This window comes from Erpetoichthys calabaricus, chromosome 9, assembly GCF_900747795.2.
Source record: "Erpetoichthys calabaricus chromosome 9, fErpCal1.3, whole genome shotgun sequence".
NCBI lineage: Eukaryota > Metazoa > Chordata > Cladistia > Polypteriformes > Polypteridae > Erpetoichthys > Erpetoichthys calabaricus.
The window spans coordinates 11601337-11615739 of NC_041402.2; the positions used below are offsets into that span (position 1 = coordinate 11601337).

Genomic DNA, 14403 nt, shown 5'->3' on the forward strand with positions numbered 1-14403 from the left:
CCGGGATTGGTTCCTACCTTGTGCCCTGTGTTGGCTGGGATTGGCTCCAGCAGACCCCCGTGACCCTGTGTTCGAATTCAGCGGGTTGGAAAATGGATGGATGAATGGATGAAAAAGTGAGGGGACCCCTCTTAATTCTTTGAATTTTTGTTTCTCATTGGCTGAGCTTTCAAAGTAGCAACTTCCTTTTAATATCTGACATGCCTTATGGAAACAGTAGGATTTCAGCAGTGACGTTAAGTTTATTGGATTAACAGAAAATATGCATCATAACAAAATTAGACAGGTGCATAAATGTGGGCCCCCCAACAGGGATAAGACATCAATACTTAGTTGAGCCTCCTTTTCAAATCTAACAGCCTCTAGACGCTGTCCTCCTATAGCCTTTGATGAGTGTCTGATTCTGGATGGAGGTATTGTTGACCATTCTTCACACAAAATCTCTCCAGTTCAGTTCAATTTGATGGCTGCTGAGCATGGACAGCCTGCTTCAAATCATCCCATAGATATTCGATGATATTCAAGTCAGGGGACTGTGACGGCCATTCCAGAACATTGTACTTCTCCCTCTGCATGAATGCCTTTGTAGATTTCCAACTGTGTTTTGGGTCATTGTGTTGTTGGAATATCCAACCTCTGCGTAACTTCAACTTTGTGACTGATGCTTGAACATTATCCTGAAGAATTTGTTGATATTGCGTTGAATTCATCCGACCCTCGACTTTAACAAGAGTCCCAGTCCCTGAACTGGCCACACAGCCCCACAGTGTGATGGAAACTCCACCAAATTTGACAGTAGGTAGCAGGTGTTTTTCTTGGAATGCGGTGGTTCTTCTTCCGCCATGCAAAGCATTTTTTGTGATGACCAAATAACTCCATTTTTGTCTCATCAGTCCAAAGCACTTTGTTCCAGAATGAATCTGGCTTGTCTAAATGAGCATTGGCATACAACAAGCGACTCTGTTTGTGGTGTGAGTGCAGAAAGGGCTTCTTTCTCATCAGCCTGCCATACAGATGTTCTTTGTGCAAATTGTGCTGAATTGTAGAACGATGTACAGATACATCATCTGCAGCAAGATGTTCTTGCAGGTCTTTGGAGGTGATCTGTGGGTTGTCTGTCACCATTCTCACAATCCTGCCCATATGCCACTCCTGTATTTTTCTTGGCCTGCCAGACCTGCTGGGTTTAACAACAACTGTGCCTGTGGCCTTCCATTTCCTGATTCCATTCCTTACAGTTGAAACTGACCGTTTAGACCTCTGAGATGGCTTTTTGTAGCCTTCCCCTAAACCAGGAGTCTGAACAATCTTTGTTTTCAGATCTTTGGAGAGTTGCTTTGAGGATCCCATGCTGTCACTCTTCACAGGAGAGTCAAAGGGAAGGAAGCACAACTTGCAATTGACCACCTTAAATCCCTTTATATCTCCTGATTGGACACACCGGTCTATGAAGTTCAAGGCTTAACGAGCTCATCCAACCAATTTGGTGTTGTAAGTAATCAGCATTGAGCAGTGACAGGCATTCAAATCAGCACAATGACAAGGGGACTCACATTTGTGCACAGCCAGTTTTTCACATTTGATTTAATTTCATACAACTAAATACTGCGTCACTAAAAATCTTTGTTCAGAAAACACCGCAGTACTCAGATGTTCCTAGGAAATGAAAGACATACCACTGTTATCTTTATTGTTGAAAGGAGAGCACATTATTATGCAGGCTAGAGAGGGGTTCACAAACTTTTTCATATGACTATCACAAATTAGGTTTTTCTTTTATAATTGAATTTAGTATTTTACTCTGGTTTATTGTCCTTTATTCTATTTAATGCTTAGTTATCTGTTACATTGTTCTATTCAGGAAAACATTTGTATTCAGTGTTACATATACCCTGCTGTTTTTTCTAAGACTCTGAAGCGCCTTGAGCATGGGAAAGGTGCTATATAAATAAAAATGTATTATTATTATTATAAGTCCTGTGACTTTAAAGTCCCTCTCACAGTGTCCATGGCTGTTGAAGTGGGCTGCTACAAGAACATCTGTGTTTCCACATTTAATGTGGAACCTGTGTAAATTCATTCCACGGTGGAGTGTTTGCCCAGTTTCTCCCACATAGAGTGCAGTGTCAGGACATTTCATGCAGAGGATTAGGTAGACCACATTAGATGATCTGCAGGAAAATGATTCCTTTATGTGATGTTCTAGTCGGCAGTGTGGTAGAACTATAACGGTCTGTATCATAAATGTGAGCACACATTTTACATCTTTTCTGTAGGCAGGGAGATGTGCCATTTTCTGTTGGTTCACTTGGGGAGCTTTGGACAATTAGTTGCTGCGGGTTTGGCGGTTGTATGCCAGGAGGGGAGGTTCAGGAAATACATTTTTCAGTGTTTCATCATTGTTTAGCTTTGGCTGAAGTTCTTTTATAATTTGCTTCAAGATGTGGGTTGTAGGTGACAACAAGGGGGAAGCGGTTCTTGTTGTCGTTGTTTTTATATTCCTGAAGGTTGTCTCTGGGTATGGCATTAGCTCTTCTTATTTGAGTGTCTGTTGTTTTGGGGGCATAACCTTGTCTGATGATTATGTGATGATAACCTTGTCTTTTTTTTTTTTTTGTTACAATGGCTGGAGTGCCAGTCTTCAGACCCCTCACTCAGTCTCTCAAGAGCCCTGATTAGAGTCTCCATTGACTCCACGAAAATCACAGCATCGTCAGCAAAGTCAAGTTCAGTGAATCTTCACCAACAGATGCCCCACAGCCGGTGGACCTCACGACCCTTCTCATCACCCAGTCCATGCAAGCATTGAACAGATTAGGAGCAAAAACAGACAAACCTATCAACTAGGAAAAACAGACATTCTACCTCCACTCTGCACAGCACTCACAGTAACAGTGGACAGGCCGGCCTTGATATCCAGCAACCTTGAGGGGATCCCACAAAGTCTCAGGTCAAAAAACAGTAGAAAAAAAAGAAACCGTGCATTCAAATGAACCAACAGAAATTATGGGAAACCCTGACCTTTATAGGTCCGAGGGCAGTCCCTGGCAGTAGGGCTGGGCGATATGGCTCAAAATTCAAATTGCGATATTTTTGGACCAAAAGTCAATATACGATATGCAACGATATTTTTTTTCCTATCTATTATTACTTAAAAAAGAAGCCACACATTTATATTGCTCTTTAGTTATTTACATGTAATTGCAAACTTACAAATTTACATCATAGGCATAAACCAAAATATACTCATTAATGCAAGAAACACACCTAAACATTTACGCAAGAAAGCCAGTTGTCTGAATATTAAGGTGACGTAGGAGTAGATGCTTTATCTACTTTACTAGGTTTGCCTAAAAAAAACTTAAAATAATAATGTTTCAATATGCTCTTTTTAAGCTAAGTTTTGTAAACAAATAAAGCGTGGCAAGAACATGCATTCAGGTAACACAATTTCGCAAATTTTGTGCAAGAAAGACAAGTCTGTCAACTGCCTCTGGCTTTAAAGATGCCCTGTGGCATGTTCACTATGTGCTAAATGCATATCTTTTGCAATGCCGTATGTTACCGCAGCTGTTATTTCCTTCCATTTAGGGCTTGTTTTTTCATACGGTATGCAACGAGAGAACGTTGCCACCAGCGTGATTTGTTTTGCGGCAGGGATGTGTTTCGTTGCGTTTTGAGCAGAGTTCTCGCGAAGTTTAATACATTCTTCGTACTTCGTAACGTGTTTTGTTTTCAAACGATTGATTGAAGAGGTTCGAGGTGTTGCCGCTCTTCGTTCCTACTTCTCTCTTACAAAGTTTACATATAACAGTCTTTTGTTCTGTATCATTTTGTCTAAAGCCAAACCATTTCCAAACAACAGAGGTTACATTTTTTGGTACTAAATCATCGCCGATAGCCATACTCGTTTCTGCCTCCATCTCAGCCATTGTTGTTACTGTTTAAGATAAGCAGGAGGCGGGGTTTAATTGCAAGGACTGCATTTAGGATGTGCTCCAATTAGCAGAAATAACGCACTACACACTTGTAGTGTTTAATAAAACATATTACATAATATATCGCGATAGGTTTGTTTTCAAACGATGCATTAAAAAATATTGTTCATATTGTGCCACTCGATATATTGCACAGGCCTACCTGGCAGTGATGTGCAGGTGGTCCCACCCACAAGAGAGAAGGCATACAATACAGGCATGGAAAACAGAGTCCCAAAGCACAGAAGCCCCCAACAGTACCCCCCCCCCCCCCCAAAAAAAAGGCCACTAGAGGGGGAAATACCATCAAAAACCCAGGCTAGTAACACAAAGAGCCAAATAGAATCGTTACATAATCTGACTTATTCTGAATGAAAATGCTCTGGCATAGCATGAATCTCTGGCATAGCATGAATCTCCGTAGAGCACCAAAGACAAATGGAATTGCCTGCAGCCATATGGCACTTTCTAAATAAACAGCATTCTGAGAAATTAATTCACGCATTTATTTCAAGTAGGATTGACTACTGCAATGCAGTGTTCACTGGATGTTCAAACTGTTCTTTATACAGCCTCCCGTTAATCCAAAATGCTGCTGCAAGAACTATTACAAGAAAATACGAACTCATAACTCCAGTTCTTAAATCCTTACACTTGTTCCCAGTTACATTTTGGCAGATTTCAAAATCCACCTTTTAACATATAAAGCATTAAATGGCAGAGGTCCGGCTTACTTGTCTGAACTTATCATGACTTACAAACCAGAGCGCACATTAAGATCTCAAGATGTCGGCCTGCTTGTGATTCCAAGGATTAATAAAATAACAGTGGGAGGTCGAGCTTTTAGTTACAGGACCCTCTAAACTGTGGACTGGTCTACCTGCTACTATAAGAGATGCCCCTTTGGTCTCAGCTTTCAAATCCCGGCTGAAGACTCACGACTTTAGTTTAGCACACCCTGACTAGAGCTGCTGATTAGTCATTAGCACTAAAACATAAGTAACATGATAGTAAGAATTTGTTATTGACCCTCACCTATTCTGTTTCTCTTCTCGGTACTCAAATGTGACACTTGGTGCTCACGGCCCACCTGCCAAGTGGTTTTGCCTGCCTAATGTAAAGTCATCCCTACGTGTCCACTACAGGGGGAGATCCCATCAAAAGCCCAGGCTAATAACAAAGTGCCACAAGGAATCTTAAGATGTATTCTTAATGAGTATGCTCTGGCATAACATGAATCTGCATAAAGCATAAAAGACAACTGGAATTGGAATACGTCAATCCAATGTAAAAATCCAATCCAGTAGTCTAGTGAATGGTCAAGAACATCTAATAAACAGAAAAAGTACAAGAGAGGCCAAAATAAAATTACCAATTAAACTCAAAGCATTCAAATGAACTGCAAGGAACTGTGGGAAACCCTCCCCTTAATAGGGTTGAAGGCTGTTGCTGGCTGTGATGGGCAGGTGGTCCTGCCTCTTCTGTAACCACCAACAAGGCACATAACACAGGCAAAGAAAACAAAGCAGATGATTAATAAAAGTGACACTGACATACAGAAATGACACAAAAAAGGCAAGGAATTGAACCCCAACCAGGGGAGGAATCCTAACTTAGACATAACAGTGGCCTTTTTCTAAAGGTTTTGACAGTTCATCTCCCATGAAGGGCATTTGTGAGTATTTAGGTACATTTTAAGAATGGTCGGTGTATTTTGAACTTTACAAACCAAAGCCACTTTTAGGCCAGTGAAGGCCAAAGCCGGCAGTTGGTGTTTGAGGTCAAGCTGCCCGGGGTCGGCCTTCTTTGTTGGTTCTTTGGAGGACTACACCCTTTGCTGTCATTGTGTGCTCGATTCACAACACTAAGAAGTTGAAATCAGAAAACACAACAAAATCTTGGCGATGTGCTGCAACCAGAGGTGTTACTAGTGCAGCTCTATTCTCGATAGCAGATCAGAACTATAAAGGGGAAAAAAACAATGGCATAAGATGAATGACTGTAGAGCACAAAAAGCAAAAGGAATTGCTTACAGTGATATGGCAATCCAATGAAAACAAAGATCCAAAGCAGTCATCTAGTGAATGGTCAAAAGCGAGAGCAGAAGGTCCAAAAACAGCAGCAAAAAAACCAAGTAAAACCAGCACATTTGAATGAACTGCAAGAAACTGTGGGAAACCTTTACCTTAATAGGGCTGAGGGCAATCCCTGGACAGGATGGGTAGGTGGTCCCCCCCCTCTTTGGGGAACCACCCGTCAGAGACAAGGCACATAACACAGGCACAGAAAGCAAAGCAGATGATTAACAAAAGTGACACTGACATACATAAATGACACAAGAAACGCAAAGACAAGGAATTGAACCCCAACCAGGCTCAGAAATAATAGCAGCCTTAGCCTGAGGCTTTTGAAGAGCATATAATAGGAGGATTGAAGGAGTATTGGGCGGCACGGTGGCAAAGTGGTTCGCTTCCCAGGTCCTCCCTGTGTGGAGTTTGCATGTCCTTCCACAGTCCAAAGACATGCAGGTTGGGTGCATTGGTGATCCTAAATTGCCCCTAATGTGTGCTTGGTGTGTGGGTGTGTGTGCCCTGCCCGGGATTTATTCCTGCCTTGTGCCCTGTGTTGGTTGGGATTGGCTCCAGCAGTAAGGGCCCTGTGTAAGGATATAGCAGGTTGGATAATGACTGACTGACTGACTGAAGGAGTATTTTGAACTTTACAAAGCCAGAGCCATTTTGAGGCCAGCAAAGGCTCAAGCTGAACATTGGTGTTTGGGGTTAAGCTGCCTGGGGATGGCCTTGTTTGTGGATTCTTTGGAGACCTGTTGCTATTCGAGTGCACTCGATTCACGACACTAACAAGCTAACAACAGAAAACCCAGACACACACACACACACAAGAAAAAAATATTGGCAGAAGTAATACACCCAAATATTCAAGCAGATTGAATCGCAGGTTGCATTCAAAACGACATGGCCTAATAATGTTAAGCTGGAGTGGAACACTTCTACAAGGAATTGTTAAAATTATCAAAAGCGAAATGGCAGAATTGAAAGCTTACATTATAGACGAAGTTAATGCAAAGTCAATTCACTGGGCAGCATTGATTTGATGCAAACATTGGAGGCTAAATGTGAAGATGATCCTGACGGCGTTGTTCTCTTAAATGCATGTCTAGTATGGATCTGGGGAATTTTCTCAACCTCAAGATAACTTTAAACAGCTTTTCTAAACATTTGAACAGCACATTAGGGAAAGGAAAAAAAAAATGCACACGGGAGAAACAAACCGCCCCTGGAATCCCCCCCCCCCCCATCCATTCTTTGTTACTCCGAGCCCCTGGTGAGGACATTGTTCAAATATTACCTCTGCTTGTTCAAGGCTGCATTTTTCCATCATCGTAAAACTGCCTTTTGGTCCCATGGAAACCACAAGGCCGCCAAGCTGGCTGGCAATAACCAGAGATGACTGATGGATTTTCTTCTGCGATTCTTCTACAATGGACTCGATGTCATTTTCGCAGCCCTGTCAAAAAAAAAAATCCAAAATTATGGGCCATTAAACTTCATGGTTATGGATGAGGAGCTCATCCTTCAGAAAGGAAAGGGCAAGTGCCAGTTTTATGAGTGGTTTACAGATTTAATTAATAAAAGGTTTGGCTAACCACCCACTTTCTACATAAAACGTTTCCCACAGCACATGCGGGGATCAGCCACAACGGTGAATCCATTTGGAGGGGAAGTGAATCACATGGATGATCTGGTTTCAATGGCACCTGTCAAGGGGTGGCATATACAAGAATTAGGAAGCAAGTGAAGAGTCTGGTGATGTGTTGGAAGCAGGAAAAATGGAGAGGCATAGTAAGGACCCAAGTGACTTTGACAAGAGCCAAAAATGTGATGGCTGGATGCCAGGGTCAGAGCATCTCCAAAATTGCAGATCATGTACAGTGCCCCGGTATACAGTGGTTTAGTACCTACCAAAAGTGGTCCAATAAAGGACAATCGGTGAACCAGGGACAGCGTCACGGGATCCCCAAGACTCATTAATGTGCATGGGGAGTGAAGGTTAGACCATCTGATCTGATCTCACTGATGAGCTAACATAGCACAAATTGGTAAGAAACAAAGCTAGCCATGAGAGAAAGGCATCAGAATGCATGATGGGTAATGCAGACTGGTCAGATTGCCCATGCTGACCTCTGTCTAGCATCAATGGGCATGTGAACATCAGAACTGGACCATGAAGCAATGGAAGAAGATGGCCTGGTCTGATGAGTCACATTCTCTTTTTAGATCGTGTGGACGGCCAGGTGCGTGTGCATCGTTTACCTGGGGAAGGAACGACAGCAGGATGCACTATGGGAAGACGACAAGCTGGCGGAGGCAACATAATGCACTGGGCAATATGCTGAGGGAAAAACTTGGGTCCTGGCATTCATGTGGATGTTACTTTGACATGTACCACCTACCTAAAAAAATTGTTGCAGACCATATACTCCCCCTTTATGGCAACAGTATTCCCTGATGGTAGTGGTCCCCCCCTTTCACCAGGAAAATGTGCTCTACCACACTAGGAATGGTTTGTGGAACATGACAAAAACTTCAGGGTGTAGACTTGGCCTTCATAGTCCCCCGATTGCATATCTGATCGAGCATCTGTGGGACGTGCTGGAGAAAACAAAATCAGATGTATGGAGGCCCCTCCTTGCAACTTACAAGACTTAAATGATCTGTTGCTAACATCTCAGTGCCAGATACCGCAGGACACCTGCAAAGGCCTTGTGGAGTCCATGCCTCGACATCTCAAAGCTATTTTGGTGGCATTGGGGGGGCTACACATTAGACAGGTGGGTTTAATGTTGGGGCTGATCAGGGTATATAAAAACATGAACACTGAAGTCTAAACTTGTCTACAATGAATTAGCACTTACCAGATTATATCGTGCCAAGGCTTCACCCACTTGGACACTTTCACATTTTTTGTTGTTGCCCAAAATGGAATTACAGTGGGTACGGAAAGTATTCAGACCTCCTTCAATTTTTCACTCTGTCATATTGCAGCCATTTGCTACAATCATTTAAATTATTTTTTTCCCTCATTAATGTACACACAGCACCCCATATTGACAGACAAAAAAAATAATTTTTGAAATTATTGCAGATTTATTAAAAAAGAAAAACTGAAATATCACATGGTCCTAAGTATTCAAACCCTTTGCTCAGTATTTAGTAGAAGCCCCCTTTTGAGCTAATACAGCCATGAGTCTTCTTGGGAAAGATGCAACAAGTTTTTCACACCTGGATTTGGGGATCCTCTGCCATTCCTCCTTGCAGATCCGCTCCAGTTCTGTCAGGTTGGATGGCAAACGTTGGTGGACAGCCATTTTTAGGTCTCTCCAGAGATGCTCAATTGGGTTTAAGTCAGGGCTCTGGCTGGGCCATTCAAGAACAGTCACAGAGTTGTTGTGAAGCCACTCCTTCGTTATTTTAGCTGTGTGCTTAGGGTCATTGTCTTGTTGGAAGGTAAACCTTCGGCCCAGTCTGAGGTCCTTAGCACTCTGGAGAAGGTTTTTGTCCAGGATATCCCTGTACTTGGCCACATTCATCTTTCCCTCGATTGCAACCAGTCGTCCTGTCCCTGCAGCTGAAAAACACCCCCACAGCATGATGCTGCCACCACCATGCTTCACTGTGGGGACTGTATTGGACAAGTGATGAGCAGTGCCTGGTTGTCTCCACACATACCGCTTAGAATTAAGGCCAAAAAGTTCTATCTTGGTCTCATCAGACCAGAGAATCCTTCAGGTGTCTTTTAGCAAACTCCATGCGGGCTGTCATGTGTCTTGCACTGAGGAGAGGCTTCCGACAGGCCACTCTGCCATAAAGCCCTGACTGGTGGAGGGCTGCAGTGATGGTTGACTTTCTACAACTTTCTCCCATCTCCTGACTGCATCTCTGGAGCTCAGCCAAAGTGATCTTTGGGTTCTTCTTTACCTCTCTCACCAAGGCTCTTCTCCCCCGGTAGCTCAGCTTGGCCGGACGGCCAGCTCTAGGAAGGGTTCTGGTCGTCCCAAATGTCTTCCATTTAAGGATTATGGAGGCCACTGTGCTCTTGGGAACCTTAAGTGCAGCAGAAATTTTTTTGTAACCTTGGCCAGATCTGTGCCTTGCCACAATTCTGTCTCTGAGCTCTTCAGGCAGTTCCTTTGACCTCATGATTCTCATTTGCTCTGACATGCATTGTGAGCTGTAAGGTCTTATGTAGACAGGTGTGTGGCTTTCCTAATCAAGTCCAATCAGTATAATCAAACACAGCTGGACTCAAATGAAGGTGATCTCAAGGATGATCAGAAGAAATGGAAAGCACCCGAGTTAAATATATGAGTGTCACAGCAAAGGGTCTGAATACTTAGGACCATGTGATATTTCAGTTTTTCTTTTTTAATAAATCTGCAACAATTTCAAAAATTCTTTTTTTTGTCTGTCAATATGGGGTGCCGTGTGTACATTAATGAGGGAAAAAATTAATTTAAATGATTTTAGCAAATGGCTGCAATATGACAAAGAGTGAAAAATTGAAGGGGGTCTGAATACTTTCCGTACCCACTGTACAATGGATTTACGTTAATTTGAATTTTGTGACACTGATCAACAGGAATAAAAAAAAAAAAAAAAACTAAATTCAAAGTGAAAACAGATCTCTCCATGTCTCTGTGGTTCTCTGAAGGAAATTTCCCCTTAACAAGTTTCCAGCTGTGTCCCCGTGTTCTTGATGAACTCATTTTAAAGTCACCGTCTCGATCCACTGCACTAATTCCCTTCATAATTTTGCACACTTCACTCAGGTCTCCTCTTCATCTCCTGTAAAGGCTTCGCTCTTTTAATCTTTTCTCAGCATTCATCCCCTGTAGTCCTGGAATCAGCCCAGTCGCTCTTCTCTGCACTTTGCTTTGTCCCTTTTTGAAGCCTGGAGACCCAAACTGAACCCAGTACTCTAGATGTGGCCTCACCAGTGTGTTATAAACTCTACACGTCAGGGTGCTATATAACCTGATATTCTGTTAGCCTTCTTAATAGCTTCTGAATACTGTCTGGCAGTTGATAGTGACAGGTCCACTATGACAACTCAATCCATCTCATTAGGTCTATTTTAGACTTTCAGAGCTTCCATTGTATATTCCAGCTTCACATTTTTACTTCCTATGTGTAATTTACTTGTGAAACAAATCTGCCCAAACCTGTATGCTGACCCAGTCCCTCCGATTTAGCACATTTGTGTTTGAGCAATCCACCTTAACCAGCTTGTTATTTATATTCCAAACCAAATCGTAAATAAATTATATAAAATCCCCCCCCCCCCCCCCCAACCAAAAAAATGGCATCGGTCCTAGCACTGCCCACTGCTGGTCAACACTCTTAACTTCACCCAGTTCTGATGAGGTTCCTCCCACTATCACCCTCTGCTTCCTGTGTCCGAGCCAATTTTACACCCATCTGTAAACATCACCCTGAACTGCCACTCCTTTTAGTTTGATGCCCACCTCTCATGTGGCACCTCATCAAAAGCTTTCTGAACATCCAGATAAATCACATCATCTGCTCCTCTCTGGTCGAATCCTTTTGTTTCTTCCTCACAGAATTCCAACATGTCAGTAAAACACGACCTCCCTCGTCTGACCCCATGCTGACTGTTCAGTCAAACTACGGTTCTTGCCATGTGCTGCTCAATCTTTTCCTTAATATATTCCTTAATGGCCTACAGTCGCCTGGATTTACCTGATCACCTTTTTATATAATGGGATGATATTTACCATTTTCCAGTCCTTTAGAATTAACCCAGCTCACAGTGACTCCCTAAAAATATGCATCAAGTATTTATATATACACTTGCTAACCTCCTTAAGAACTTGAGGGTATCTATCTCATCCTAGAGATTTGTTTGATTTCAGCCTATTTAATCTGAGCAGCTCTCCTCCCTCTATTTCCCAAATCCATCAATACCTCCATAGTAGTCCCTTTTACTGTTGGAAGGTTATCTTCTTCCTCAAATGAAAACCTCAATAAAATGCCAGTTTAGAGTCTCTGCTATTTCACGGTCTCTTTTTTTTTTTTTTTAATTTCCCCTTTACTATTTCTGGTGCACTTCATCTCCTCCTTGACTGTTCCATCCATCCATCCATTTTCTAACCCGACTGCATATATTTTTTATCTCTCTCCATCCATGTATATATCGAACTATATACAGTATCTGTCTATCTACTTTTGTACCATATTTTTGTCTGATTGTTTCTGCCATAGTTACTGAAGGAGTATACAGTGCATCCGGAAAGTATTCACAGCACATCACTATTTCCACGTTTTGTTATGTCACAGCCTTATTCCAAAATGGATTGAATTCATTTTGTTCCTCAGAATTCTACACACAACACCCCATAATGACAACAGGAAAAAAGTTTACTTGAGGTTTTTGCAAATTTATTAAAAATAAAAAAACTGAGAAAGCACATGTACATAAGTATTCACAGCCTTTGCCATGAAACTCAAAATTGAGCTCAGGTGCATCCTGTTTCCCCTGATCATCCTTGAGATGTTTCAGCAGCTTCATTGGAGTCCACCTGTGCTAAATTCAGTTGACTGGACATGATTTGGAAAGGCACACACCTGTCTATATAAGGTCCCACAGTTGACAGTTCATGTCAGAGCACAAACCAAGCATGAAGTCAAAGGAATTGTCTGTAGACCTCGAGACAGGATTGTCTCGAGGCACACATCTGGGGAAGGTTACAGAAAAATTTCTGTTGCTTTGAAGGTCCCAATGAGCACAGTGGCCTCCATTATCCGTAAGTGGAAGAAGTTTGAAACCACCAGGACTCTTCTTAGAGCTGGCCGGCCATCTAAACTGAGCGATCTGGGGAGAAGGGCCTTAGTCAGGGAGGTGACCGAGAACCTGATGGTCACTCTGTCAGAGCTCCAGAGGTCCTCTGTGGAGAGAGGAGAACCTTCCAGAAGGACAACCATCTCTGCAGCAATCCACCAATCAGGCCTGTATGGTAGTGTGGCCAGACGGAAGCCACTTCTTAGTAAAAAGCACATGGCAGCCCGCCTGGAGTTTGCCAAAAGGCGCCTGAAGGACTCTCAGACCATGAGAAAGAAAATTCTCTGGTCTGATGAGACAAAGATTGAACTATTTGGTGTGAATGCCAGGCGTCACGTTTGGAGGAAACCAGGCACCGCTCATCACCAGGCCAATACCATCCCTACAGTGAAGCATGGTGGTGGCAGCATCATGCTGTGGAGATGTTTTTCAGAGGCAGGGACTGGGAGACTAGTCAGGATAAAGGGAAAGATGACTGCAGCAATGTACAGAGACATCCTGGATGAAAACCTGCTCCAGAGCGCTCTTGACCTCAGACTGGGGCGACGGTTCATCTTTCAGCAGGACAACGACCCTAAGCACACAGCCAAGATATCAAAGGAGTGGCTTCAGGACAACTCTGTGAATGTCCTTGAGTGGCCCAGCCAGAGCCCAGACTTGAATCTGATTGAACATCTCTGGAGAGATCTTAAAATGGCTGTGCACCGACGCTTCTCATCCAACCTGATGGAGCTTGAGAGGTGCTGCAAAGAGGAATGGGAGAAACTGGCCAAGGATAGGTGTGCCAAGCTTGTGACATCATATTCAAAAAGACTTGAGGCTGGAATTGCTGCCAAAGGTGCATCGACAAAAGTATTGAGCAACGGCTGTGAATACTTATGGACATGTGCTTTCTCAATTTTTTTATTTTTAATAAATTTGCAAAAATCTCAAGTAAACTTTTTTCACGTTGTCATTATGGGGTGTTGTGTGTAGAATTCTGAGGAAAAAAATGAATTGAATCCATTTTGGAATAAGGCTGTAACATAACACAATGTGGAAAAAGTGATGCGCTGTGAATACTTTCCGGATGCACTGTATATACAAAGGTTCAAGGTGTTCCAGCATTTCAAAAAACCTTCACAGGGAAGGTCTGGACACACAGCAGCAGACATAAAAAGGCACAAATATACACATACGGTTATGATCATTTCAGGTTAAGTATATTAACAAGGTACAAAATCTCTTCTGCAACGAGACAGGACTTTTTGGGATATTTTTTCAAGTGCCACGAGATGAGACTTTCTCAAGTCACTCCCTCCTCTCAACCATATTCAACTGCGCACTGCTCATTCGTGTCAATGCTTTTGACAGACATTTTCTGATCTCTTATAATATAAATTTTAACGTTTTCCTCACTTTAAGTTCCCAATAAAAGAAGACGTATTATGTCCAAATCTTACTGAAGAAGTTCATCACGAATGGTTAACAAAAGAAAAAAATTGAGTATACAGGCAATCCTAGCAGCAAGAAATGAGGAAGTCAAATGCTAGTGAGACCAGCTGTG

General features: G+C 42.6%; 1 protein-coding gene across 2 annotated transcripts in view; it reads right to left on the bottom strand.

The window, feature by feature from the left end:
- The window catches only part of LOC114657368 (kinesin-like protein KIF14), a 206581-nt gene that overhangs the window by 30590 nt on the left and 161588 nt on the right, over positions 1-14403 (bottom strand). For both annotated transcript variants that reach the window (XM_028809150.2, XM_028809148.2), the window contains one exon: positions 7347-7505. In XM_028809150.2, coding sequence (XP_028664983.2) covers positions 7347-7505 — 159 coding nt within the window. The remainder of the gene's footprint in view (positions 1-7346; positions 7506-14403) is intronic.